General features: G+C 41.3%; 2 protein-coding genes across 6 annotated transcripts in view; both read left to right on the top strand.

Annotated features, from left to right (window-relative positions):
- The first annotated feature begins 4,356 nt into the window (after window positions 1-4,356).
- LOC117257445 (putative peptidyl-tRNA hydrolase 2) lies at window positions 4,357-9,339 on the top strand. 2 transcript variants are annotated; one of them, XM_033627639.2, is made up of 7 exons: window positions 4,357-4,769; window positions 5,665-5,778; window positions 6,183-6,254; window positions 6,366-6,440; window positions 6,694-6,791; window positions 8,150-8,264; window positions 8,480-9,339. In XM_033627639.2, exons 2-7 carry the CDS (start codon window positions 5,671-5,673, stop codon window positions 8,564-8,566), a joined length of 555 nt encoding a protein of 184 aa, XP_033483530.1. In that variant the 5' UTR covers window positions 4,357-4,769; window positions 5,665-5,670; the 3' UTR covers window positions 8,567-9,339. The 2 variants fall into 2 exon arrangements, with proteins under 2 accessions (XP_033483530.1, XP_033483529.1); XM_033627638.2 differs by lacking the exon at window positions 4,357-4,769 and adding an exon at window positions 4,819-4,959.
- A 2,591-nt stretch (window positions 9,340-11,930) lies between these two features.
- The window catches only part of setd5 (SET domain containing 5), a 49,692-nt gene continuing 37,289 nt past the window's right edge, over window positions 11,931-24,333 (top strand). For all 4 annotated transcript variants that reach the window (XM_033627814.2, XM_033627815.2, XM_033627810.2 and 1 more), the window contains exon 1: window positions 11,931-12,323. The gene's annotated coding sequence lies outside the window, so the exon portion shown is untranslated. The remainder of the gene's footprint in view (window positions 12,324-24,333) is intronic.

Genomic DNA, 24,333 nt, shown 5'->3' with positions numbered 1-24,333 from the left:
TCACTGTGGCTGGTGAAATCCAAAATCTACCAGACCCTCAATAGATTACCGTCGTTTTTGTGTGTGTGTGTGTGTGTGTGTGTGTGTGTGTGTGTGTGTGCGCGCGTTTTTTTGGCTGTTGGCTGGTACTAATGTCCAACCCTGGTGTAGTTCAGTAGAAAGAAAATAGTTACCACATGAGACTGCTCACAACAAGGTCTGTGGATTATCTTAAGTAACCAGGTCACGATTTCTGGAAAGAGACATTGCTGTTGAGTTTTTCAAATGTATTTTTTTTTTTGTTGCATTGAGCACCACAGGCTGAGTGACATCTAGTTCCATTGTATTGGCGAGAAGGCAGCCATTTCTACTGCCGGTATCTCCAACACTTTGTAACTCACACCAATCTATCTAGACTATCTAGATTAACAGCACTACAGGTAACAGGAAATTTTGTGAATTTTTAATTTTGGTGTGAACATCCCTTTAAAACCAATCGCTGAGAGTCTAACAAGTCACTGCCACTCTACCTCAGCCTACTCTGCTGCATCAGATACTCCTTTTTTCTGTAATATTGGTGACCTAACACTACTATGTACATTTTCAACCAGCTACAACTACCAGTATAGCAGCACAGCACAGATCTACCCTCATTAACATATACAGTAAGGCCTGCAGGACATTCTCATTTGCAGCAGTACAAACACACAGAGACATTTTAGATGTTTCCAGCTCATTATTTTCTTTCCTTTGTGTGAGATTGTAAATCAGAACCTGCTCATTGGAGCAGGTACTTAAGGTACTTAAACCCGGACTGAGTGACAGTTTACTCTCTTTTTGTTTGTTGCTTTTATACTTATTCATGTGGATGTGTCTATAGTGTACAAGTCACTGGAAAGATGTTAGAGGAAAAGTAAAAATCCTTCCATAAACTCCATGAAGTGGAATCTTAGTGTGCACCACTGTGTTTTATTGTATAAATCCATCATATGTCTGTTTTGTATATTTTTAACATTCCTTTTAGGTTTTGAAGAATGCGTTAATCATGATTCACCTGGTTCCAATCCAGGGCGAGGTGACGATACGTGTTAGAAGTGTTTTGGTGTTGACATCATGGTTGGTATACAGTTCTTGTATTGAACACAAGGTGGCACTGCTTCATGTGCTGAAGGTCTGTATGGCATTTTATTTTTGTCAAGTTAATACAGGTTATGTATTGATTATACTACTACTGTCCCAGTAGGTATAGTTAATCTTGTTACACTGTTCTGCTTTCAGTTAGAGCACAGAGACCTTATATACATGGGTTAATGTTTGTTTTGCTTATTTAAATGACAAAGACTGAGACGGCTTCTTATGGGTTAGTCGGGCTGGGTATGGTTGGACATTTGTTGCTGCTGGTCTTGTGTCAAACTGTTTCCCCTTTTAAAAAAATGTTTCCCAGAGCACTGCCCTTTGTGGTTGGCTTTATTTAGTTAATAATTAGGTTATAGTTAGGCATTGCAGAGATAAATGGTTGGGTTCAGGTGACTGCAAGCAAGGGGAAACCCATATTAACAGGGAGACAGACTTTGTGCCAACTTTGATGCTGAACAGTTTGTTAATTTTCAAGTAAGTGATAGAGACACAGTGTCTTTTTTATTTTAAAAGTATGAAGTTTGATACCCAGCCCTCATCATCAAAAATAGATGAGAGTGATAAGGATTTCAAAACTGCCTGACCTTAAATAGTATTGATGTGTGTCATTCCAGGTCCAGGCTCAGCATGTCAGAATGTAGCCCATAGGTTCATTACTACATTACTTAACACCCACAAGCAACTAATGAGTCATATGAACAGATGGTTTGTTCTGTCATACACTGTCAGTTCAGACAGGGGTGAAAGCCCAATGGTGATAAAGACAAGCCATTTGAGGGAAAACTATAACTGTTATTAGGCTGTATAAAATTGGCAATGTAGAGCAGGCTCTGCAAGGAGCGGTTTTAAGGATGTTTCTTATTTTGTGTGTTATATCATTGTACATACTGATTTAAAGTGTAACTGTAGTGATTTAACATGTTTAATAACAGAAGGTGCAAATTCTCCCAGATGCTGATGTAATAAAGTATTCTTAAAATTATGTGTTGTGTGTCTTCTTTTTTCAAAGAAATAACTTTCACATTGATGCTTATATGTACAGTAAGTAAATGTACTTCAAAATAAAGTGTTTTTTTTTTTGTTTTTTTTTACAAACTTGACAGGTTGGCAAGTCACTTGAGGTCCATTCAGAATGGACCAGTGACCCACCAGTTGGTAACCACTGGTGTAAATTATCTGGGGCTAGATTATCTAGTGATATCCAGGTTCAGAAGGCAGAGATTACCATGGAGATCGGGAGCCAAGATGTAGCTAATCTGCTGAGTCAATCAACTACCGCCCTTTATACAGTTCATCATTACTCAGCTGCAGGGGCGTCACAGCTGGGGGGGAAAAGTGGGACTGATTAACCAGGGCCCCAATGGCAGGGAGGCCCTTGAAAAGCCTGGAATTAAAAGTTTGGTTTTGTTTTAAATTGTTGATTTGATAATTAAATTGTTTTGAGGTAATTAGTAACCCTTTCATGACTTAAACTTGTACAGAATGCTGCGGCCCGATTTTTAACAAACACGCCCAGACGTGAACACATCACTCCTGTGCTGTCGTCACTCCACAGGCTTCCAGTTCATTTTAGGATAGATTTTAAACTTCTGTTGTTTGTTTTTAATGCCATTAATGGCCTGGCTCCTCCCTACCTGTCAGAGATTTTAACTATCCGCGATAGTGGCAGGGCCCTGCGTTCATCTGGTCAGCTTCTTTTAGAGGTCCCAAGGTCGCAATACAAAAAATGGGGTGACTGCGCTTTCGCTGGTGCTGCTCCAAGTTTGTGGAACAAGCTCCCCCCTGACATTCACACCAATACTGATCTTGGCCTTTTTAAATCTAAGCTGAAGACCTACCTTTTTAGAATGGCTTTTAAGTCTGACTAGGGCTATCCTTTTTTAGGTTTATTTATTCTGTTTTAATGTATTTTATCTATGTTGAAAGGCTTTTAATACCCTGTAGCACTGTCGCACTTTCCATTGTTTTTGTTTGTTTGTTTGTTTGTTTGTTTTTCCTTTTATGTATTGTTTTTTTTCATTGTTATTTGACACTGTTGTTAAGCACTTTGGGTACCTTTGGGTTTTGTAAAGGGCTATAGAAATAAATGTTGATTGATTGTCGATTGATTAGTGCCCTAACTAATTTAAAATTGGCTGAATAAATCGGTTGAGCGATTGATCTAACCCTTTAAAGGAACAAAATGGTTTAGTCCAACCCTGCACTAGGATTCTTGTCTAAACGCATCTAAAGTCGAGGGAGTAACTGCCTACGCTGCTGAAGCACCAACACACACTGTCATCAGGGTTCCTGCGGATCCTTAAAAAAGTCTTAAAAGGCATTGAATATGTTAATCCAAATATAAGGCCATAATTGGTATGAAAATGTCTTAATCTGTTAAAAGTCTTTAAAATGCTAAGATGATGTTGCATTGTAAAATCTCAAAATAACTGGTAACATCTATCTTAAATCCCATATGCTTGTCACATTAATGCTACCACATCAGGATAGCAGAACCAGCAACACTCATATTTTGTTTTCCAGCCAAGATGCTCAGAGCAGACCCTTGGTCTGCTAGCTAGCTGTCACTGTATCGTAGACGGCATGGGGAAGTGCAAATTCAACGAAAACTGACTTTTGACCAAGATTTCACGTCTTGGCTGAAACCAGGACAAGACAATGCATACAAGGCTTATTTTACTTGATGCAAAAGGTTTTTCCAAAGTTTCTTACCTCAGTCCTGTTCTACCCTTGTCTCTGCCACAAGTCAAAGACTTATGTGTTTTATGTTACAGTAAACGTGGGCTAAAATGTCCCCAACCCTTAGTCACTGATTTCAGTTAATGGGTTTTTTTGTTTGTTTTTTGGTCTTAAATTTCATTCCAAGTGGCACTAAAAAAGCCCCAAGTTTTAGGAACCCTGGCCATGTCTTTTCCCAAGAAAGAAAAAGCATGTTCCAAAAAAGAAAAGAAAGAAAGGGAAGGTAAAGAAGGTAAACCGACTTTGTGAGAAAAATTAATTAGCCTAATTAATTAATTAATTAATTAATTAATTAATTAATTAATAAATAGCGGGCAAAATTTGGTGCTATGCCCCTGCCTCTGATGGTGTAAACTATCTGGGGCTAGATTATCTGGTGCTGTGCGTGTTTATGAGGTAACGTTAGATATTACTGTGAAAATCAGGACACTGAGATGTTGCCAGTCTGCCGAGTCAATCGACCACCGACGTTTATACAGTTAATCGTTACTCAGCTGCAACAGACAAAAAAAAAATTCTCGCCTGTTCCCAGGTTGAAAATATTTCGAGGGATGGTCATTGTAGATTTAGTATTTAAAAAACACTGTAATAATTATGTTAAAATAAGATTATAAAGACACAGCTCTGCGGTGACAGTACATATGCGTGATGCGCCCGCATATCCTTACCACATAATTAATATCACCAGAATATCTGTAACTGTTAACGCCACATTCGAGAAGAGGCAGCACCGTGTGCCAACAAACACAAGAGTCCAAAATGGAGTAACGCTGAAGACAGCACAGTCGGGAATCTCACTGAATGTAATTTCACATTCGAACACAAATTGTCCCGTTGCTGGTGAAAATAAGGACTTCTAGAAACCGCGGGGAAATCGCCGTCGTTGCTGCTGTGGGGCTAGCTGCGCAGAACAGGTAACTACAGGCAACTTGCTGGACTGAAGCTAGTCCTGTTAGCGGTAGCGTCTAATGCTAATGTTAGCTACCTTTGCGACAACAACTGTCGAGCCAGGGATGTTAAAATAATTCACTGTCCAGACAGCATTGACGTTAAGCGTCTTAATGCAATTTGTGACTCGTGCTGTTAACTTACTGAAATAGCATGGTAAGTCCAAACGAAAGCTAATGTTGCTAACGTTATGTTAGCTGCTTTGTTTGCGATGCTAACGCTAATGTGAATGGTGTGTAGCTAACGTATGTTGTGAGCTAACAGCTGTCATCCAGCCAAACCCAAAGTTAACGTTAGCTGGCGCTTTCGTCAGCTAACCTATAGCTTGTTTCGTTACACTGTGTTGCTGTCTGTTAGGGTAGTGTTATGTTTGGTTCTTCCCATATTCCCTACTCGACCATGAAAATAACGTCATATCACTCTCCATTAAGCTTTAATACGGCCTTGCTTGGAGAGGTGAACTAATGTATGCCGTTTTACCATCCAATTCGGTCAGGTGAAAATACACTGTGACAGTTTAACGTTAGAAATAATTCGTGTAAAAATCCAGCAATTAAAGACTGCAGGCCTCAGTTCATTCTATTAGCGTGTAACGTTAGTGCTAATTCATATGTGCAAATCATGCATTCAGAGACATGCAGCATATTGGGGAGCTGTTTTATAGTAGCATGACGAATACATTCGGAGATGTTTTAAAGTGCTCTCTAAACAGCACACAGTTATTGATATGTTTTTCCACCGTGGACCCCAGGTATATGTGACATTTATACTCTCATGTTATCAATTTTTGTTATTTCATGTTCATGTTCCATGGGTTAGTGCTGAGCAGGGTGTTCACTGTTGTTGTTTCCCTTATTACAGTCAAGAATGGAGCCATCAGAACAGTCAGGACCAGACTCCGGCTCTCAGGATGTCAACCCTGTTTTTCTGCAGCAGCTCAGAGAGCTGGACATCCCAGAGGAGGCAGCCAAGCAGGTAGGACAGTCCACTCAGGGTGGAACGCTTACTTCAGCGTTTAGGCCACATTTAAATCAACATTCAATGATACTTATGACTGGAAGAGTTGCATATTGCAGTTGTATTCAGCCAGATCTCATCATTTAAACCTTATCAGTTACATCCTAATTTAATGGTGTCTTGATCAAGAACACACGGCCCCCACCAATGGCTGAATATCCCAAGTAATAATTCAGTATTAATTGAGCAGAGCCAGTGAAATAATTGTGTAAAAAAAGAAAAAAAAAACAACTTTTGACTGAATACATGTATGGCTTAGTTTATCATTTGTCAGGCAAAATGAATGGTAGGCTTGGACACATTGTTATGCACTACTTTGTTCTCTGACCTTATTTATTGTTTTTTTTTTTTAATCAATCCAGGCACTTCTTCACACTCGGAACGTGTCTGCCGAGGAGGCGGCAATGTACTACTTCAACAAGCTGGAGAATGAGGTGCCCATAAGCTAGCCTTAGTCCCCACAGGTACACCTTGGTACATTAGACCTTGTGGAGCTTGTCCAAAGCCAAATCTCAGTGTCTCTTCTTGTCTGCTCTGACCCTCAGGAGGAAGGAGACGATGACCTCATGTTCAAGATGGTGTTTGTGGTGAACATGGACCTTGCCATGGGTGTTGGAAAGGTAAGTCCAGTGGTGCCAATGTGGACAGTGTGGGATATTGTTGTGTTCAAATATACAATCTATCCTACAGAATGTTTTTCCACTCAGAAACATAAAGGAGAACTTTTTTGTGCTGAGTTATCTTTTTTCAAGTTCAGTGTGTGTATTTTTATTTGAATGCGGTCAGAAACAGCACATAAAGACCATTTTTAGTACAGCTGAAAACTGACTGATTTCTGTGTAGGTGTGAATTCAGTGCTGTATGTTTGTGCAGGTGGCGGCTCAGGTTGGTCATGCTGCTGTGGGTTTGTACCAGGCTCTGCAGGAGAAGAACAGTTGGAGGGAGATGGCCTGGAAGTGGGACCACAGTGGGTAAGGCTCGGACAGTATGTTGGTTGAGAAGAGACGCCCTGAAACGTCATGTAATTGTTATGTACCTTTAATTTACACAACCCCTCACTTTGTGGTGATATTAGTTCATTGGCAAAGCCAAACATGAATTTACTGGCTCACACTGAATACGTGCATATTTTAAGATGGTGTAAATCTTTGGTATTTTACTTGCAGTCACCATACTATTAACAAGAAATATTTAAAACAAAGCAAATGAGTTGCAAGGAATGCAACTGAAATTTAGCAATCTGAAAACAATTCATAGTATAAATTTTAACAGTGCCATTGCATCAGCTTTTACACTTGTACAGAGTTTTGCAGTACAGACATCTTCTACATCTGATGTTTTTCTTAAAAGACCATAGTTAAAATATGGCATGGAAAGTAAGTGTCCATATCTTAAACTCTGCTATCTTCAGCATCACAGTTCATTTCAGGAGCTGCATGTTTTACTGCTGCTGTTTGCAGAAATCCATTAATGCTCCAGCTGGTAACATTTATTAATATAACTCTCCGTCATATTTGCTGACACTGTTACTATATCCACACAGTATTACATGGAACAGATCATCTGTGAAAAAAAATCATCTTCCTCCTCTTTGTAGTACTTCTAATGGCATTACCGGACATCAATGACCAATCAGAGCTGAGCAGTCTCTGACTGCAGCTCACTATGAATCAAGATTCCCTGACTGCATTGCCTATTTCTCACCTCAGATGTTTTCAGGAACATATTTTAGTGTACTGTTTAGCTGTAATATGATAAAGTTTGCTCCAGAAGTACTGTCTATTGGTGCTTCGTTAGGCTCAAGTGCATGCAAGTGATTCTTGCAAATGCCAGTTCACTATGAGGAGGAGGGACAAGATTGTTATGTCAGAATATCTGTCTCATGCACTACTGTGTGGATATAGTGACAGTTTCACCAAATATGACAAAAAGTTTACATAAAGGTTACCAGCTGTAGCTATAATGCTCCAGTTCCTTAAGTGTTTATATACTTGTCTGTACATTTCAGTTAAGGTTTGCTTAAACGCTTGCCACCCTTTCATCTCTTGAATTAAAAGAAAAAAGGCAGTCCTTACACTGTCTCTGGATAGCTGTCCTACCTTGGCTTTGTTCTTTCTGCATCATTGTTCCACTATCTGTGTCTGTATTCTGGCATCTTTCTGACCTCACACACTGGATTCTGTCATTGCTTGTTTTGTAGAATTGCTCAGTTCAGCCAAGTATGTCATAGCTGATGTTGTTGACTGCAGATTTATTTATAATATTTAAGTTAATTCTAATTAACACAGATGACAAATAAATACGATAAATGTGCATGGTGTTGATACAGAGCCAAGAAGGTGGTGGTCCAGGGCACGAATGTGGCTCATCTACTGGAGCTGCAGGCCCTGGCCATGAGCCTCAGCCTGCCCACTTACCTGGTCCAGGATGCAGGGCTTACCCAGGTGAGAGAACAAGCCATTTTCAAAGTAATCTTATGTGTGAATTTCTTTTGGAGGGACTAGTAATCATTCCCAAAATAGTGTCAAATTATTGGTATTAATATATGTGCTTAAAAATATACTAGATTTTGTCAGTGTTTCCCAGTGCCTTGACATGTTGAATCTCAGCACAAACACCCTTGCCCCCTTCCCCTTTTCTCCCCTCTTGTCTCTGGCAGGTGGAGTCTGGCTCCCGCACTGTCTTGGCCATTATGGGTGAGGAGGAGATGGTGAACAATGTCACTGGGAGTCTGAAGCTGCTCTGAGGGGCTCAACCGCACTGTGGGGGAGGCATTGCTCCGCAGCGCCACAGGACATCCAGCAGAGGGCGGCATTTCCCAGTGGGAGGGAGAGTCTTGGCAAGCCTGTAACAACCTTTTAAAAAAAGACCTGGAGAGGGAGGGAAAACAAGACATGTCCCAAAACCAGAAAACAAACACCCTCAGCCATTTGTTTCCCTTTCATTCTTTGTCTGAGCCGCTTAGTTGGCCATTAAGAGGAGGAGGGGAGAGAGACTGGTTGTTCACAGGGGAACGAGCAAAAGCAGTTGAATTTTCTTTTTCTGGTGACCTTTTTCTTTCTCAAACAGGCCACCTACTTAGAAGAGAGTCTTATTAGAAATCTTAATCCATTTTCAAACACATCTAGTCTGTTGTCCAGTTGCAGATAATGGCAAATTAAAATCAAGTATTTTTGGTGGTTGACCAATATTGTAGTTTTGCTTATGCAAGGGGCTGTGTACTTTAGACTATATATAATGTAAGTATAATTTATACCCATAGCTGATGTAGTATTTCCCTGTCGGATTCACTACTCCTGAGTGAAGGGTAACTTATTAACTGATATGTGAACACTCGTTTTTGACATTTAAATAATTTTGTGTCTGTATGCAACTAATCTCCCAAAGATCCCTATCCTATAGACTCAGTAACATTACTCATTATTGATAAATGGCTATATTTTGTATACATATGCCTGTTGGGGGCCATATACTGTATAATCTGTGGTGTGCCATCCTAAACAGTATGCACATTTACTGGACTTTGTTGTATTGTCTTTTTTTTTTTTCTTTGTGCAGAAGGAAAAAAAAATCCTAAATTATAATTTTTGGATTTATTAGTAAAAATCTGATGACAGGCGAGAAGTTATGTGGAGCCAAAATGTCTGGGCCTAACTTTATGCACTCTGATGGCCTGAAGTGGATAGTTTACACTAATGAGGTTGATCAAATTACAGCTTGACAGAACGCAAATAATTGTGTGTGTGACAGTTATTACTTGGTGAATAGTCTTGCCCACTAATAATCTTAATACACAATGAACGCTGTGTGAGCTATTGTGTGTCTGTGTTCTCACTAACATATTTGTGGGCATGAGCTGCCTCTCCCAGAATTCTTATCTTAATGTCAAAGATTTTATTTGTAACCGAAATCTTAAAAAAAAAAAATGGCAGTGGCATGCATGCAATATGAAATGTACATTTGAACAGACCGTTGGAATCCCAAAGTTATGTCAATTTTAGTAACATGTCCACACTTTGATACCTCCTATGTTATATAGTTATTTGTGTGAGTGCTTCAGACTATGGAGACAATTAAAAATGCCTCCGGTTAAGTAACAAGCATCTTGAATCGTGTTTTTTACTTTACAGACTCGGAACATACAGATTCTGCATATGAAAGAGATATGCTGGAGCTCAGGCAGTGAAAGCAGTGTGGGGGAGGGTTGAACGCAGCCATATTGCAGTGCGTGGTTTGGACTGGCCATATGACATTGCTTTTTCACCGCAGTAACAATGGCAGTATTGTGAAATATGGCCACTGCCTACCACGCGAGTCCGGCTGGAAGGCTTGTACACTGTCCTTCAATTAACCTCATGACGTCCTGTCGGAAATGATTCTGGTGGTTGTGGTTATAAAAAGCACCAACTAAAGAAAATGCCACAAAAGGACGGAAAAGCTAACGTTATTCTTAGAAAACCTATACTTAAAAATATATACACTGGTGAAATTATGAGTCGAGTCAAATATAAAGAAGTTGATTTCCTAATAATATACCTTGGCGGTTGCTATAGGGCAAGGCACCTTTATATAATGAATGCATCGGCTATTGGAAAGATAGTCTGGTCCATGGCTTAGCTAGAGTGTGTTAGCACTTTTAAATTTATGGCGAAGTACCTGATTTGACTCTTAAGTATTACCGTGCCTCTTGAATTCCATAACATACGACCGTTTGATGGTCTGAGTGTTTAAGTTATGTCCAGAGATAGTCTACATTTCTGCCACAATAAGTTACAAGCTCAGTATTATACATCCGTACTGCATTGTTCGGCCTGTATCTTAAATGCATATGTAGCCATACACACATATATCAAATACAACCATAAACATGTTTACTGATTCTGATTTCTACAGCTCGGACTTGTAATCGACTTTATATGGAAGCCCCAGAGCCGCAATGTGGCAATTTTATTATTCTGCTGTCTAACTTCGTCGCTCGTCAGACCTCTGCAACAAATGACGTTGGCGTTTATCACCACAGCCAATCAAAGTGCCCCCCCAAGTCTCATGACAGGACAAGAAACCAATCGCGTCATTATGACTATTTGTTTATAAATATCGCAGTCCAGTTGCCAAGAAAATATGCTTTACTTGAATCAGTTGAGAATGACTATTCCGCTCTGTTTGTAGATCCAGTGTGCGTGGTGAATAAACGACTAATTTTAAAATATTTGCTGAGAATCAAGGGCTGCGCCTCAATTCTCTATATGTAACCGTCACAACAACGGTTACGCTCGTTTCTTTTCGCCCGTTCCTCTGGTACATCACCCATGGAATAGTTTATTGAGCCGATGCTGATAGAGGTATTTTCGTTGTGACGGTAACTTTTTCTGTGTCTGCAAAGTGTGGGAATAGACTGATATCGGCAGCAGGGACGGGAGTAGGAGGGACCAGTGATAAGTAGATGCAACCCAGAAGCACTGGTCAATTTTCCTGTCCAACCCCTTACCAGATGCTACCAGAGCGACACCTCATACTCCATTCATCTGACATACCGGTAGGTGGGGCTGACCCAGTGGGCTAACCCTGCCTCTGGTGTCCCTGGAACTGGGCCCCAGAGACCCCGTGTAGCTAACGCTTGCTATGTATTGGTATGAAAGCTCCTTCCACGTTAAGTAGATGACTGTAACCCTGAAATAAAAAGCATTAATCCCACTAACGAATTCAAATTAATTCCATGGACTTTGAGTTTAATAACGAGCATTTCCCGGAACTTTGAAGGTACAGATCCGCTGTTGGGTGTCAAATTGTCTCCAGAATCCAGCCACTCTCCCTCGCTCTCCTTCTTGAACGCCACCAGTACACACATCATAATGGAAGAGAAATTTCGCACCCCTCCTCTAAGCTGTGCCCGCCCTCTTTGACGTAGTTGACGGCAGAAAAAAAAACTACGCTGTAATTTACCGAAGACTTCATGACTAACACATTGCTGTCCAATCATCGGTGAGAGGCGGGACATCGCAGCAAGGGCCGCCCAAGGAGAGAGCCCCTGCACTGTCGCCAGGGAAACCCCGTGGCGTGGTTGTGTGTCAGTTTCGCTGGGACCCGCGGTCGATGCCGGTGAGGAGGGGGATGGGCGCCTCTGCGAATGTAAGGACCCGAGACAGAATCAGAGCCCTGTATCACATACAGCAGCATATACCCCATTATAAATAGCGACTGTATATATACAATACACTTAAATACATGGATTTATCCACCGGGGATCTATAATAGACACTCAATGGATGCAGTGCACCTGAACAGGACAGGGAATTTAACTTTCCGCCTATGCGTGGGAGACACTGAGAAGTTTGTTTCCTACCCCTGGAGAGGGAGCTACTTTTAAGGGCAAAGGATACAGGAGACTCCGAGGCCGACTTACAGGCCTACTGGTCTGGTTGGATTCGATGTTGGGATACTCTAAGGACTTGCCATTGTACATGCATCTGCCTCGTTTGTTCAAGTTTGGAATGCCTCTTTAGGTGAGTACTTTAAATCTGTGTTAATTGTTAATTTCACCCTCTATAAATGAAGGCAGTAATATAAATATAACAGACACGTACTGGTCAAGTTTTCAGTTAACCAAACGTAGCTATGAAGCTAACCAACTTAGCTAACTACTGAGTGTCCACTTAAGTTTATTAGAACAAGTTAGTTGCCCCCACTATCTTTACACTTTTAAGTGGCTTGATTTGCTGGCTCAAAAAACTCCCCATGTTGATGGCGTGCCTTGCAGGGCTGCTCTTAGCTGTGTCTGGACTGGTCTTCCATGACTTTTTGATCAGCTCCTCGTGTTGTTTATGATAGCCAGCTTGTTATTCTGGGAATCCATTACATTACTACCTCTCTAATGGCCACTGTTACAACATTATTTCGACCAATCATGTCCGCAAAGCTCTCAGCACTATTCTGCAAGTTTTCAGGAGTTTTACTCGTGCAACGTTTAGTCCATCAGGGGTGTCTTCAGTTTTTTTCTCAGTTTTAATACCAGGAGCAAACCAGTCAGCAAACAGTTGGTTGTGGATATAACGTTATATTATCAATTTGAAAAACTATGTTTTGCCCGAGCCCACTAAGCTTCAAAGTGGTGTCGTTTTTAAAGCATTAATAAATAAATCTTGGTTTGTTGAGCAAGTTTCTATAATGTGTTTCCGCAGAGGCTCAACATACCCTAACGTTACACGGTCAAAACAACACTAGCAGCACATAATAGGTACTTCAATCGCGTTTGTTGCATAGCTGTTATTAGGTTAAAATTGAGAGGGGAATAACGTTAGACCTGCATCCCATCTATCGGGCAAGGAAGTTAAGAACCAGACCGCGCAAGGTAATATGCAAACTTGTTTTGTTAGAACCTAAAACCCCTTTTTGTATTCTTCTTTTGACATCAATATGTTAAATGGAGTTCTGGGGCCACGAAACTGTCGAATTATATAAAAGTTATCCATGACACAACTTGCAATTTGATCATTATGTGCGACTCATGTTAGCTAAGCAACCAGCTGCTGTGTTGGTTAACGTTAGCAGACGATCCATAGGCAACAAATGCTATATTAGCCTTTTAGCTAACTTTTTGGATGTTTTCCAGTTGATTGTGTCCTTATTTTGAACCACTACGTTACAACACACAGCATGAACCTTTCGCTATGTATAGTTACACCTTAAGACGAATGTGTAAGATGAACTCATATCTGCAGTGATATTCTAGACTAATACGTTTGATTTTATAAAAAAATATGGTGTCTGCATCATGGTGGTGTTTGGCTACATCATGTTAATGCAATTGTCTTTGGCAACATTCCTAACTTAGCTCAGGCGTGTGAATCAAGGTGAAAGCTCGGTTGTGCGTTCCCTGTTTGTGCCTGTTATTTTTTCCCTGTGTGTATGAGAGAGAGAAGGGAAGCCAGCAACCAGAAAACCAGATCTGTTGGGTAGTGACTTGCTCCTCTTCACCTCCCCCACCAACCAACCCCCAGCCTCGGTGGCGGTTAGGAGAAATGGGTGGTATTTAAGAGGGGAGCTCTTGTTTCCTTTTTTAGCCTCCATTTTTTTATGTCAACGTGTGAGTAAGTGCGAGTAGCATTGTTGAGTCGGAATGTAGCAATCACAACTTTCGACCAAGTTAGCGACCTCGTAGCTGTTATGATTTTAACGACTATTGCGTAGCCTGATGAGTCGCATCTTTTCCTGTTTATGAGAGAGTGATGCTTTAAATCGTCAGCTCTATTTGGGGCGATTTCAGGAAATCAAGACTTCTCACGATTAAGCTCCTCTGTGTCATTTGCACAGTATAGTTAGTAATAATTTTTAGATAAAATGAAACCTATTGAGAACTGCGAGATAGCGACAACCGCCGGTAGTTAACAAGTGATACTTGGAAATGCCTGATAGATTAATAGCGCCATTTCCCGCGTGTAGGTTATGTTTTCGTGTGGCTTTATAATTATTAGGACCCCGCGTTTTCGGAGCATAAATGGCTGCCCTAACCGTCGCCTGAGTAGCTGTGCTCTACTCAGCTGCACCACGTCGTCTCGCATTGTGCTGCTGCTGCCGGAGTCCGGGGTAGTGGACAGAGCAAGCACATAGAAAGACGTTATTTTGATTTACCGGGACATGGTTAGGTCAAATAATGTGCTGCCGGATGGCTGACTACCTCCTGGCTGGGATTATTGTGTCTGAGCTGACATAACTTCAGCTGCTTATACTTTACATTTTCTACCCCGTCAGAAACGTTTTCAGGTTGAATGCTTTAATATCACATCTTCTGGTGAGAGTACTGATGAACTCAACACTGAAAGTACTGCTCAGCCATCGAGTATATTCCAACCAAACATGTTTAAAAATCCACGCAATGCTAAATTGATTTGAGATTGAAAAAATGTGTTTATGGCTTTAAGTAACCTTGTGTTTTACTGAGCTGTTGTTGACCTTGCTTTGTGAGTACAAAGATTACACCCGTGCCCTGCTGGGGGTGTTCAGCCAGCACCAAGTATTTGGATTGATCTTGATGCCTGTTGGAAGCCAGATTGCAGTGCGCTGAGCCTTGTTTTCATTGGTTGCGACTGACATTCTCTGAATATGTTTCACATCTTTTAATAGACTGCGTGGGCTGCAGCTTGCAAACCTGGCCTCTCAGAACCATAGGAAAGACAGGCCCCTCCAGCACTCCCCCTGACCCTGGCCTCCATTCTTAACTCAACCTGCCACCCTGGGAAAGCTAAGAATGAACTGCTTGGCTGCTTGTTGCTGCTCTGTCGTGAATTGACCCGCCATGTTGGTTTTCCAGACCTTTCAAGCAGCTTCAGATTGTGTGTTGGAGTGAGATGCGTGTGTTAGGGGTGTTGAGTTACAACAATTGGTGAAAGAGGACTGCCTACAGGAGTACCACTGTACTCGTGTGTGGAGCTGTCTGCAGGATGAACCCTTCTTTCCCAATATGGGCCTCTGAAACGTTGGGGATCTGAGGAATGTGCAGACATGCAAGGTTAGCCCGGTCCAGAGTTTTTTTGTTTACTAAGGAAATAAAGTCTGTGTCTCTCATTCACATTCACAGAGTGGCTACAAACCAAGAAATTTAACCATTTCGTGACATGCCCTTGAAAACATAATTAGAATGTGTGAGCGCTGTGTTCTGATCAGTCTTGATCATACTTCGCACAGAATTTAAACCCTGATTTGTGTGTGTGCTTGCTTGTACAAGAAGGAGTGAAGCAGGTTATTGGCCCATTTCCAAAAGAAGAAGACAGGATTCTGTCTCGATGCAGACGGTTGGAGAGGAGGGAGCAGGGGGTGTTGCTGTGAGGAATAGGAATAGGGGGGGAAAACCCTGTCCTTTTAGCTCTCCATTTGCATGCTGATGACACTCTGTATCATTACATGGAGGGCAGGTGTAGCTATTGATATGTAAATAAGGTTTAGTGTGTGTTGTGCCTATGTGATCAAGTCAACCAAGCCAGTGTTGTGGATCTACACCTCTGTGAAAGCAAAAATGTTAAATTCAAGGAGTGAGAAGCAGTTGTTTGGATTTTGTCTCTAAATTGAAGTTTCACCACACTGCTTTATTAGCGTGTAGCAACTGAAGCGTCTCTTGTTTTTAAAGACAAGTCAATTCTCAAGGCTTAGATAAAAAAATATCAAGCGACTTAGTTACGCCATACATATGTATATTTTTTTTTTCATAACTTAAAGTAACTTTTTTTAAATGAATATGATGTAGGCTAGATGGTTTTCCTTATTTCATCTGTTGTTGAGAGAGACTGACTTCAGATACTTTCTGCCTTTCCTTTTTAATTTCGGGGACAGATACAGCAATAGGCCATCTACCTTCTCTGCTCCGTACCTTCCTCTCTGCAGCTGCTGTGTGTTGTGTGGCCTGCCGCTTTGCACAACGGGGTTAAAAACAAGTCGCTCTGACGCCTGCCTCATCGGTGCATTCCTATTGGCGCAGGAGCTCTGGAGCTGCTCCAATGGGGCGCAGCATTTCCTCTGCGTTGGGGGAGCGGTGTTGCAGAGGGCTGTGCTGGTTAATTCTGTTCCGTGCCGAGAAGCAATGCTTCTTGGGAGAATAATGGAGGAGGAGGAGGCTGGGGGAAAATAACAAGGCCGAAAGGGGGGTGAGGCAGGCAATCTACGTAATCATCTCTCTCTCTCTCTCTCTCTCTCTCTCTCTCTCTCTCTCTCTCTCTCTCTCGCTCTCTCTCTCTCTCTCATGTTCTTGTTTTATTGCACCCTTACGTTTTGTCCTTTATTTCTTTTTCTTTCTCTCATTGTCACATTTTCTTGTGATACTTGGCTGAGCGCATAGCAGGGAAAAAGCTCACCAATATTCAGAGGTGTCTGTCAACCTTTTGAACCGCAGGCAGCCATTTTAGGCTTCACCACATCAACCCTCCTCTCTATTTCCTTTCCCACCCTTTCCCCCGGTTGTATGCGTCTCTTTCCTTCATGTAACTCAGGGCACCAAAGAATGGTTGATTAAAAATACTTTGTGTGAGGTGAAACCAAAATTGCAAAAGCAACAAGCACATTTCCAAGTGTGTTTGCTCAGAGGGTGTTGTCAGGCAGAGAGAGAGAGAGAGAGAGAGAGAGAGAGAGAGAGAGAAGCTGGGCAGAGGAAAAACAACCAAGAGAGCATTTGCACCAAAGCCGAGCCACTCAACACCAACTCGCTCACAGCTGCCCTATTTTGTAATGCACAGCAGCAGTGCTAAAAACAAAAGGGGAAACGAATGGCTGGTGCCAGGTTTTTCCAGTTCACAAGGGCCTTGCTCTGTCACCTTGAGCAAATGGCTCCTGTTGGGAAGAATGAGGTGGGAGTTTTTGTTTTCTTTTTTGTAAACGTGGCCATTCAGTCATGCTTTACAAAACAGGTTTTGCCTGAACAAAAAAAAAAAAACAACACAAAACAGTGAGAGTGGGACAATTAAAGCCCTTTAGCAGGGCAAAATGGCTGCCAATCCTCAGTGATTTTACTTAGCGAGACACCTTGCATTGGCTAGTCACACATATGTGCTGGGCTGCAAATGTTGTTGCAAGGTGTGCAAGGTGGAGCCAGGGCAAGCCCTCGCCTCGCTCTGGATAAGACTGTCGGCCAAAAGAGGAAATGGAAATGTCATGTAAATGTGTTTGTCATGCAGTGAGATCACGTGTGAGACACAGAGGGTGTCTCTGGTTTATGTTATGCCAGAGCCCGAGCTTATCTAACAACAAGATGGCTGTTTTGGACTTCATGCCTCTGCGAGACTACTACTTGGAAAACATCCCTCCCCACATTTGGGAGTAGGCATGGCTTACAGGGAATACTGCCATTGTGAAGACTGAGTGTCCTTTCATCCAGAGCTCTTTAAATAAAACAATCTCAGATGCACAACAGCAAAGATTTAGGGTTATGTTTTTTACTTCGATACCTCTGTTGTTTAAATTCGTTTTTAAGTTTGCTGCTGTCATGGTCAGGTATTTATAAAGAGGGCTGATTTATTCTGTAGAAGTGGTGTTCGTCCAGCTTTAGAGGGAAAAAGGAAATCGAAGCAGATCAGAAAAAGGTAGCGAAGCAGGCAGCAGTCGTTTTGTGTAGCCCTTTCTTATTTCCTCCTTTAGGTTACTGAGCCTCAAACGGACAGTGGTCGGCTTGTTTGCCTTGAAACAGATGATTGATTTTGTGTCACGCCGGCCCTGCTGTCGACTGCTTGCTCCCCCACCCCTCTTATAGCACCTTCTTGGCCTTTGTTCTTCATTGTGTGTCTCTTATCCCGTCTGGTCCTGGTCCATTCAGGCAGCTGGGCATTGCTATGTTACTGGCGGGCCACACTACACTACCAGGACACTCGACCACTCAGCATGAAAACAGCCACATTGCCACTGGAGTTTTTTTCCCAGTGACGATATGCCTCAACCACAGGCCATTTAAAATGTAGTATACATTTCTTACTGCATTGCCAGATGTTTGCATCATTTCTATATATGCATTTTCTATGTGTCATTCCTTTATCCCCACATCTCCATCCTGTGGAGAATAAGCGTTGTCATTTTTATTTTTGTCTAGTTGCATGAACAGTTGGCTGGTGCCTCAATTTGATCACAGCTTGTTCCAGGAGTGTTTCAGCTGGCTCTGCAGCAGTGATATCTGTTTGAGGTAGCTCTTGTGCTTTGTAATTGTGGTAGAGACATATGATTGCCCTGCTGTACTGAGAAATGGTTTGTTCCAATGCATCACATAATTGTTTTATTTTGCTTGGTTCAGAGAGTTTCGGAAAGACAACTTGTATAAGGGAGTGATTGAAGCGCTGTTGTAATAGCGCACTGTGTTTTGCTGTGTGGGTGTTTGCGCTTCTTGTTATCTTTGCCTGTCATTTTTTTCTCCTTGGTTTTTGCTCAAACTGTTATGTCACCATGACAATGAAAGCCACCGTGAATCATATTACAATGTACAAATTAACAACATAGATATGTAAATGCCTATGCTGAAGCCCACCTTTCTACATTATCATACTACAATCTTGTTATCCAGCTGTACATTTTCTATTTGTGACATGATCGAGGCTAGTGAGTATAAAACTAATTTTGGAGTCTCTGAAATCATGTCTTTGTGTATGTATGTATGTATGTATGTATGTATGTATGTACGTGTATGTGAGGGTGTGTGTGTGTGTGTGGTTTTACCTCTTCGTGATATTGTAAATGTGTTTGGGTGAGTGTGAAATAAGATCTACAATGAGCCTTACTTTCTCCCTGGCCACATATCCCGTTTGTCTTAAAGGCAGGCCCTATTGATCCGCCCGTATTTCATCTTCAATTTCCTCTTGCTGTAGCTCAGTGAGTGCAGCTCGACCTGCGCAGTGCCGGGGAATGGCAGATATATTCATATCCTTCCTACAGTAAGCATGTGTGCGGGGGCAGACTGAGGGGGCTGGTGTAATCTCACTGGACTGGATGTGTTGTGGAGGTTTTGCGAGGCACAGGTGGACACTGTGCGAGCACGGACATGCTGTTCAAAGCCAAACTGTGCATGTATGTTCATGTATGTGTGACCCTTCTGGCGGTCTTCTTGAAGCTATATGTGGAAATGACATCATGAATAGACCACTTTGCAATGTTGGGCATTGATTTTCACCATCCTGCCAACCGATCACATGCATAGCCCGCCAGTGTATTCAACATGTTGGTTGCAGTTGTGATGGCTGATTTAAACCTATATGAGCATTGCACAGATTTAGATAAATATTTTAATGCAAATGCAAAGATGCAAGTGGCAGGGGGCTTGACCGCAGTCTTTTTCTGAGTGTGCCAAGCTGTATCAAATCCTGTCCTCCTGTGCTTCTTGGGTTGTCCAGAGGCAGCACCTGATGTTTCTGCATCAAGCTTAGAGTGCCTCTGTATTCAGACCTTTATGGTAAATGTATTGATATGGCCCAGGATACACATGGAACTATGTCTGCTTTTCGAGATATGGAGTTAACACGGACTATATATCCGCCCCTCCGGGATGTGGCAATTGTAAGAAATAATGCTGATTCAGCCAATCCCTGTGAATTCTGAACGACTTTGCAATTTTGTCTAATCACTGTAACTTCACAACAAATTTGACTATTTAAAACTGTTAAAATCATTTTATTGTAGAGCTGTGTACAGCATATCGACACTTTAAGCCCCGCTCTCTCTCTCTGTTTATCACAAGACTACTGCTGCTGGACCAGAGCTGTGTGCCTTGGACAGTCACACATACAGTGACAGGGCTAACTGTTAGCATCACATGGCAAATGCCACTGAACATTTTTAATGGGTTTAATGACAGAGTCAAGGTTTTTCAGTGTTGGTGTGAGATAAACGGCTCAATGTCAGATATGTTCAGCCGCTGCAAGGTGTTTGCCCAAGCAGCTATATATGACAAGTATGGATGAGATCGTATGGTGTTGTGTTAGCTTGTGCTAACTAGGCAGAGAGAGCAGGAGGAGAGTGGCTAACAGGGACGTTCCTTCAATAGTGTGTCAAAAGGCAGCAACAGCTGACCCTACCCCACCCCCACCATCAAAAATAGATTCAAATTCTGTGGAAAACACTGAATACGAAATAAAATGAGCCGCGAATCCGTGACAGAATTGCAACTATTTTTGCAATTTTCACTTGCCCCTGCAGTTCATTATAGAAAAAGACCTATTAACATTCCAACATGCAGCACAATTTTTAGAAAAGCTGTTGTGAAATCATGGATCTCAGGCAGCAACAATCCCCAAACAGCCTGCAAAATCCAGGAGAGACTGATATACAGAATATTATATGGAAGTAAGATAAATTGGATTATATTTACAGAAAGTATGAAGCACATTACCTCCATCGCTAATAAATTAGGAAATCCCACCTAACTGTGAGACAAATATCTTAAATCTGTGATTTTGGGTTGCTGGAAAAAATGTTGACAATGATTATACAACAGCTCCAACCAAGTAATTTGATTAGACATTTCGCCATCTCCGTAATGTTTTCTGTAACTAAGCAACCAGCCGCAGAGGAAATGAAATGCTTCCGGTTTTCATTGGCACACATATGCCCAGTGTACCTGAATGGTTATGTGAGATGCATTGTCAGGTGTGTCAGTATGGATGGAGATTATTTCTAAAATGGTGTTAAAATGCTCGTGTGTAGGGACATTGTTTTCATTTTACAGTGCTGTGTTAAGAGTAACTCATCACTGGGACTTTCAACTATGCATGTATCATCCCGCTTTATGTGTTTTAAACCATTACTTACATTGACTGTTAATTAGCCTACATTAATGGTTGTTGTTAGAAATGTGCACTGCAAAGAGAAACATTCACAACTCAAATAACATTTGAGTTAAATTATGAATGGTCATTAGAAGAGGACAAAGGGAAAGAAAAGTAATTATGATGTAAATCATTAAATAAACAAACAAATCATAATGTGTTTTTATATATTCTAGTTAACTAATAAAAAGCAATTATAGAACCACTGTCCCTCTTGTGTGATATTGCCTCCTTAAATTTCAATCAAGGACAATTCTGACTACATACAGACTTAAAATAAAACATTTTTACTGCTTGGACTTTGGAAAAGTTGCAAAGTTTAAGTCCCTTATTCATGCAATGTGAAATAGCTACATTTCTAAATACTAAGTTCAGCAGAAAACAACAGTAAACTTTAGAGCTAAGTAGCTAAGACTATGTGACATTTTCCTTTGAAATGAAACAGCACATTGTTATCTCTGTAATTCACATTTATCAGTATTACAGTTAAAATGGGAAAAAAAAATATGAATGTGGTGTGTCTCATGCTGATTTTAGTAGGGAGCACCACTGCTACTAGTGGAAAAAGTTAGTCTGAAGCCCTGCAGTTGCATGAAAGGAAAGAATTAACACTGCAACAGTTTCTTACTCTCCTACTGCAATATTATAGAGGGTGAGATATGTCTTTAATGTTACCTGAAGTTGAAACAACAAGTAAACTGAGTTTGTACTCAGTATGACAAGATGATGCTTCTTATTTGTTTAAGTGAATCTTTTCGTCAGTAGGTGCTGGTTACATGTTGCATTTCTTTTGCAAGGCTGCATTTCAAGTGAGAATTCAAATTCAAATAACATATCCACGGACACATGTAACTATTCATTACTGGTGCATTTGTGATGTTCCCCAATACAGACATGTTATAGTTTTTGTGTATTGTGTGATGGGGTTCTGTTCCATATCAAAACATTGCATGTATTTATTACCCCTTTTGTACTGCCTCCTCAAGGTGGAAATTCTAATGCCAATATGCCAACTGGCCTTTGTGTATGAAAGGTAAAATTATGGAATGGGAGACAGAGCTTTCTGAGAGACTAGGGCTGCTCGATTAATCGATTTTTAATCTAGATTACGATTTGGGCTTTCAGCGATTATCAAAACAAAATAATCGACATAAAACGATTATGCGCTTCTTGTCAGTTTACTCTCGTTGCCTTGTGTTGCAAATCAAACGCACCTGGGAGCTGTGCATGCGCAATACTCCCCCTTCCCCTTCTCTCCTCTGTTTCTACGAGCCAGTCAAGTAGGTGAACTACAAATAATGTGAGGGGCAGGTGATCGCGGAAGATTTCAAAAACAGCATGCAGAAAATGGCAGTGGGAGAGCGAGAGAGGTTGGTGGGTGTGTGTGTGTGTGTGTGTGTGTGTGTGTGTGTGTGTGTGTGCGCACGTGTGTGTTGGTGTCTGTGTGTGTAAACAATTTAAGTCATTACGTGCGCCGCATAATCATTTGCATAATCGTGATTTCGATTTTGACCAAAATAATCGTGATTATGATTTTTTCCATAATCGAGCAGCCCTACTATGGACAGGACAGGACAGTGTGGGACCCGCTGCCAGAATATTTAAAAAGCAGTTGGTAGCAGTTAGCAGATAATGCAAACAGAAAGAATGATGGCCAAAAATGTCCATAAATTGGTATAACAATGAGATCCAGGAGCTCCTTACCCTCCGAATAGAAGATGAGATCAGCAGCCATGTAACAGGGGCAGTAAACAATTGTTATTGCCATGTTAATGTAATACTGTTGTTTGGCTCTGCATAAAAATGCAAAGGCAGCATAAAGAGGGGACTTTGAAGCGGCTCTATAGCATGATCTAAGTGTAAAAAGGGGCTGATGTCATCTGGTCAGTCACTTTGATCGCATGCATGGTAGATGAAGACGTTTGAAAGGCGCAGTAGGAGTGGAAATGCACCCAAAATTTAGATAGTGTGTGCTGTTCCATGTTCAAACATTGTCTCCCCTGTGATTATTGACTGTGCAGTCATCCTCAGTGTAGTAGTTCCACAATAAAACTTGGACGCAAAGAATTTTAATAAAAGCATTTCTTTATAACCCAAATTATGAATGTTTCTCAAATCTTACAAGATCCTGAGCTGGCACATTTCTAGGACCCCTACCATTAGATGGAATGTCAACTCTGTTCCCATTGGAAACACTGCGCATGCTAGCTAGAACTTTATAAACCAGTGGTATGTGGTGGTTGTATTTGTCAGCTTGTGCTGAGGTTTTTGTACATTAGTGGTATTAACAAATGGAAAATGCAGCTTTAAATGAGTATTTAAAGGAATAGAGCCAAGCTAGCTGTTTCCCCCTGTTTCCAGTCTTTGTGCTAAGCCAAGCTAACTGGTTTCTGGCTATAACTTCATATTTGAGACATGCATGTGAGCATGGTATTTATCTTCTCATCTAACTCTTGGCAAGTTAAGTGGATATGGGTGATTCTCCAAACTGTTGCTTTAAGTTGAATGTAGAATAGAGCAGTGTAGACCAGATGTATCTATCTTAATGTCCGAATGCCCAGTGAGGTCACTGAACTAGTGGTGGAAAATATTGAGTGACAAGCTGCCTTTGGCTTTTCTCCCTTTGTCAGTCGCTTTAACCTTTGAAGTTTCCCTTTGCAGAACTGCTCTTCAAGCTTACTGTGAATGATTGTGCTCATGTACATGCTGCCATTTCATTTACTCCTTTGACTTCATAGGAGTGTGTGTAAAGGTTTAGCTGAATTGCTAGAGTGAGTGTAAGGGTTCAAGGACATTAAGATTGTGTGTTTTGGACTCATTCCTGTGTAGCTTTGACTTTATGTTTAGGGCTGTTGTCTCGAGAGAATAAATCAACTCTGAAGCTCAGTTCAATTGCAGTCTGAAGCAGGTTTTCCTTTTCCACACATTGAGTGTATTTACATGGACATGAGTATGCCAGTTATGACTGGCTTTTGAGGTACCCTGTTTTTGTGTTTGAGCACATAAAAATCATATCTTGATTACAGAAACTTGGATAAGCCCTGATCCCATGTAGGAGAAACCTGAATATGCCAGCTGGAGTACTTGGGAAGAAACGGGGATACTGTTGCATGTCTTAAAGGCTGCACTACAGTGAAGTGATGTGATTTTGTGAACTAACCATACTGTTCTAGCTTAGTGATGGGCGGTGTCGGCAAAAATTTGTATCGTGTTGTTTTTTGTTTTGTTTGTT

The sequence above is a fragment of the Epinephelus lanceolatus genome, chromosome 1 (genome assembly GCF_041903045.1).
Source record: "Epinephelus lanceolatus isolate andai-2023 chromosome 1, ASM4190304v1, whole genome shotgun sequence".
Classification (NCBI taxonomy): Eukaryota; Metazoa; Chordata; class Actinopteri; order Perciformes; family Serranidae; genus Epinephelus; species Epinephelus lanceolatus.
The sequence above is the reverse complement of the archived record's forward strand: the minus strand, read 5'-3'. Positions and strand labels throughout refer to the sequence as shown.